This window comes from Anoplophora glabripennis, unplaced genomic scaffold (assembly GCF_000390285.2).
Source record: "Anoplophora glabripennis isolate ALB-LARVAE unplaced genomic scaffold, Agla_2.0 scaffold573, whole genome shotgun sequence".
NCBI classification, from domain to species: Eukaryota; Metazoa; Arthropoda; class Insecta; order Coleoptera; family Cerambycidae; genus Anoplophora; species Anoplophora glabripennis.
In genome coordinates this window covers 219,351-223,684 of record NW_019416686.1, presented here as the reverse complement: position 1 = coordinate 223,684, position 4,334 = coordinate 219,351, and the positions used below count along the sequence as shown (strand labels likewise).

The window sequence follows — 4,334 nt, the reverse complement described above, 5'->3', positions numbered from 1 at the left end:
AGTGTTTTCCACTTTATTTTGTTACCGATCTGTTATTTTTAAACTGTTTATCTAATGTTCTATTGCTCAGTTACGATATCGTTGATTTAACACAAAACATAACCTTAAATGTGATACTTGTAGTGCTATGTTTTAAACATAACAATATTTGGTATTGAAAATTTGTAGTTAATTAAGTAAGTTGATAAGTCATAATGGATTCAAAAAGGAAGCGAGAGAGATGTAGCAATTTCTCTACTTTCGAAAAAGAATTGTTTTTGAATATATTGGCTACACCCGAAGTTAAAAATATAATAGAGAATAAAAAGACAGACGGGGTGACAATTAGAAAAAAGGAAGAAATGTGGCAAAAGGTAACATGTATGTTTAACTGCAATGCTCAAGTGCAGAAACGAGACATGGGTCACTTAAAAAGGTAAATTTATATAATGTACAGGTACTAACATGGTTTGCATGTTTTATATTTCTTATGTAATTTGACAGAATTTGTACAGTTTTCAATATTTTTTAGATTATATGATAATTTGAAAAGAACTTCTAAAAAAAAATATGCAACAGATAAAAAATCACGATTTCTAACTGGTGGTGGAGAATTCATAAAAACAATGGATGACATCGACGAAAAAGTATTATCCATTGTTCAACCACAAATGGAACCACTAAAAAATATTTACGATAGTGACAGCAAGTTTGAAGGTAATTTACGTAGTATTTTTTTAATAGTTGTACAATATCTCTTTGGCCAGTAACGTTTTACTCAAATAAATAGGTACATAATATGTATATATTATATGATAACATTATTACAGATAATGAGCCTTCAGTGCAAATAGAGAAACAAATAGAAAATCCTAGTTCATCAGGTGAGTTTAATATTCGGTTGTATAAAGCAACTAAATTTAAATATATTCATTAAATTTGAATAAATTACATCTTGTATATGGCAGAAATACTTATTGCATAATTGTGATCTGTTGGCATAATTAAAACAATTATGCTATTTTTGTAAAACGTAAACAAATGTAAGTTTTAAATATCTTCAACATAAGCTTTTTAGCTTGACTTAGTAATGAATATTGCTGTTTGTAGCTTTCGAGGATAATCTGGAGTATATATATATTGTGTCTGATGATGGCCATGAAAATTTTGCAAGCACTTCTGGTATGTTTAAAAGAATAAATAAATAATGTGTTTACTATTATATGGTGTTTTCAGCTNATTTATTGAAAAGTAACCTTTTCTGTTTCTAAATATTTCACCCATATTACCTCCAGGTGATAGTATTGGTATGTGGGTACAATCCAAAGCTCCAATAACTCCAGGAAATCGTCCTAATTCAAAAAATTTTTTTGCGACAGTTCCCAATTCTTCATTTTGTGGAAACTCTATATAAGATTCTCGTAAGGAAGCTATTGCTTCTGAAACTTTTTTGACACAACGGCACACAGTTGCCTTTGAAATTCCATGTACATCACCCATAACTGTTTGGAACGATCCGGTAGCATAAAACCTCAGAGCTATCAACAATTGTTGGATAGGAGTCAATGGAAAGTTTCTATCTGTTGCATATTCTAATGCAGGCTCAATTTCTTCTAAAACTTTTATTACTACTTTTTTGGACAGGCGATATCTTTCTAGAAATTTTCCATCGTCCAGTTCTTCAAAAATATTTTTCCTTATGTTGCCATTAATTTGGACCTCGTTCTCTAATAATTCCAAATACAATAATTCGACGTCAAAATCTCCCATCTTAATAATAATTACATGTAACTAATAATTAAGTACTTTCAACAATTTTTAGGTTATTTTCTAATCGTTCATTAAAATATTAATCGCTGAAATTTCGTTCCTTAATTTAACGAAGCTTTAACAATTCCTTATATCTTAACGACTATTGGTGAAACTGTCATATTCTTAATGGTCCCTTTAACTGTATTTTAACGGATCATTAAACTTTAATGAAGATTGGTGAAACCGGCCCTAACTGACCAATTCTCCTACAATGTAAAACCCTTAGAAAGATCGTGTACTAAACGTACAATATTATCCGAATTGGCACATATCTTTGATTCTTTTGGACTTTTAGCTCCAGTATCGTTTTTTGATAAATATCTTATCTAGTATTTATGGACTTTAGGACTACAATGGGATCAATCACCTCCTAGTGACATAATAAAAAGCTGGAATCTGTACAAACGAGAGCCTCACCATCTCTCCTCGTGGCACATATCTCGTTAAATTCCACAGCTATCCTCGCAAGAAATTACATGATTTTAGGAGATTTCACAAAAAATGTAGATAACTTAAAAACTAGACGAGATAAGTATAGGAAACCCTGACACCATTCGAAAGAGAATAAAATTGTATATCAGAATTTAGAAAAACATACAAGGTGTTCCATTTAAAATAAGCAAGTTTATGGCGACTTCCGGTATAACCGGAAGTGGTGCGTGGACGCCATTATTTTAGTTGAGAAGGGCATGCCCGAAAACCCGGTATGCCAAATTTTCAAAATTCAAATCGAAGTAGTCTCTGAAATCATTCTAATGGGCCGTCACCGTGAGACACCCTGTATTAAGAACGATAGTATATATATCTGTATCACCATGAATGAAAGTAACTATGATTTTATGGTTTGATTTGAAAAAGGATTTAAAATATTGTAAAATTTTTAGAAAATCTGAGACCTCATCGATGTCATCATTTGATATTTGATGACGTTTTAATGAGAATGATATTAGGGTATTCTTAAGACTGATAATGGTAAATAAATTTAGTGTGTCAAGTTTGTTGTCGATAGAATTACCTACACGCTATTAGTTTTTTTTGAATACTATCTTGATCACAAATACATATGGTCCGTACAATATTTGTTAAGATAGAATTCCAAGAAGCCCCTGCGTCACTTGGAATTACCCGCATTCGACACCCGCGGTGGAAAAATATTGGCGAAAAATTTCAAGCCACGCCGCTGTCGGTGTAAATTGTTACAGTAATTCAGATAACAGAACTTTATTGGCTTATTCTTTTTTTGGAATTTTATCTCGACAAATATTGCAGGAACTATATTTTACAAACTTAAATAAAACTTGATAACAATAACTGAATAAAACTAACAATATCAGTCGAGGAAAAAAGAAGTAAATCAATTTAATTACCTTATAAACGTATTCGGCTTTGAAAAGCCTGCACTGCGAAAAATTTGGAATGGGAACGTTCATCGGTAACATAACGTTAAAAGTGTAAGTATGCTCTCCGTGAGCTCCTAGGCCAACTTCGTTTACATCCACAAGAATATTATCTATCTCTTTCTCTTCTTTGTTTGGTTCATTCACTAGACATATAATTCTCTAGGAGTAAAAATTTAAATGAGATTACAATTTTATGCGATGTAATGTATAAAATTACCTGTTTCATTTCAAAACCAACTCCTTCAACGTTAGTATTCGACATATTAGTTAACCGAGCTGTGACATTTATAGTTTCTCCAGGAACAAGAGTCCTCTTGGGTAGGTCAACATCCAAAGATATAGGCCCTTGAGCGCAGCACCAGCAGCAAAGAGTTTTATCGTCGGAATATGAACTGGGCGCCTAAAATTGTTTTTTTTTTCATGAATTGTAAAACTATTTTATTTAGTAATATACCAGTAGCTCTGGTCTCCTCAGAAGATTCAGATCAACAGGAGCTACAACTACAAATATGACTTGGTCTTCATAATCTAAGGCCATTGGTCGGTCTACAACAGCTACGAGCTTATATGAAATAGATCCGTATTCACAGTGGTAAGTACCAGGCAAATTGTTGGGTAAGTTAAGAGTAAATGGATAAATGTGCTGCCCAGTGGATAGTGAAGTTGTTCCAGATACTAAATTAATAAAAATAATACATAAATATCTGGAGAAATTTTGAAGCAGAATATTTTAACTTAGATGACTGTTTCCGAGGCTGACTTTTTATTAAATGTAACTAGGAACATATTAGTAGATTGTATGCGTGGTTTTTGGGTGAATTAATTCAAAATATCATTAAACAGCTTCTCTTTATGATCCTATCGCCCTAGTCAAAATTCTATTTAAAGATGGCATTAATGCCGAACTGCACAATTTTTTGCACGTGGCTAGATTAGGAAAAAAAATTGTTCTGCACGGGAGCGGACCGGGAAAATTCAGGAAATAACCGGAAAACTGCAGAAAAACTTATTTCGTAAAACTTGAGACGTATTGAGAATTTCACAAACATGTAATAGATCAAAGTTGTAGAGCATAAAATTCTCTACAAAAAAAATTGCTATAGATTTTTTCGTACAGTGCGTTATTTAGGAGATATTTAGGGA

General features: G+C 32.2%; 2 protein-coding genes across 2 annotated transcripts; one reads left to right on the top strand and one right to left on the bottom strand.

Moving 5' to 3' along the window:
* Window positions 1-562: 562 nt before the first annotated feature.
* Window positions 563-1,187, top strand: LOC111691842. The gene is made up of 3 exons (XM_023455239.1): window positions 563-696; window positions 810-863; window positions 1,090-1,187. Exons 1-3 carry the CDS (start codon window positions 606-608, stop codon window positions 1,185-1,187), a joined length of 243 nt encoding a protein of 80 aa, XP_023311007.1. The 5' UTR covers window positions 563-605.
* Window positions 1,188-1,220: 33 nt separating this feature from the next.
* On the bottom strand, window positions 1,221-3,860 carry LOC111691841. The gene is made up of 5 exons (XM_023455238.1): window positions 3,646-3,860; window positions 3,409-3,591; window positions 3,159-3,350; window positions 1,471-1,749; window positions 1,221-1,331 (listed from the first exon to the last, which is right to left on the bottom strand). The coding sequence occupies exons 1-5, from the start codon at window positions 3,727-3,729 to the stop codon at window positions 1,221-1,223; spliced, it is 849 nt and encodes a 282-aa protein (XP_023311006.1). The 5' UTR covers window positions 3,730-3,860.
* Between the last annotated feature and the right edge of the window lie 474 nt (window positions 3,861-4,334).

Coding starts and splice junctions, on each gene's coding strand:
- LOC111691842 (XM_023455239.1), top strand. CDS start 606: ATGGATGACATCGACGAAAAAGTATTATCCATTGTTCAACCACAAATG. Junction 697..809: donor TAGTGACAGCAAGTTTGAAG/GTAATTTACGTA, acceptor ACATTATTACAG/ATAATGAGCCTTCAGTGCAA. Junction 864..1,089: donor AGAAAATCCTAGTTCATCAG/GTGAGTTTAATA, acceptor TGCTGTTTGTAG/CTTTCGAGGATAATCTGGAG.
- LOC111691841 (XM_023455238.1), bottom strand. CDS start 3,729: ATGGCCTTAGATTATGAAGACCAAGTCATATTTGTAGTTGTAGCTCCT. Junction 1,750..3,158: donor AAGCCGAATACGTTTATAAG/GTAATTAAATTG, acceptor ATTATTATTAAG/ATGGGAGATTTTGACGTCGA. Junction 1,332..1,470: donor TCCAAACAGTTATGGGTGAT/GTACATGGAATT, acceptor TTTTTGAATTAG/GACGATTTCCTGGAGTTATT.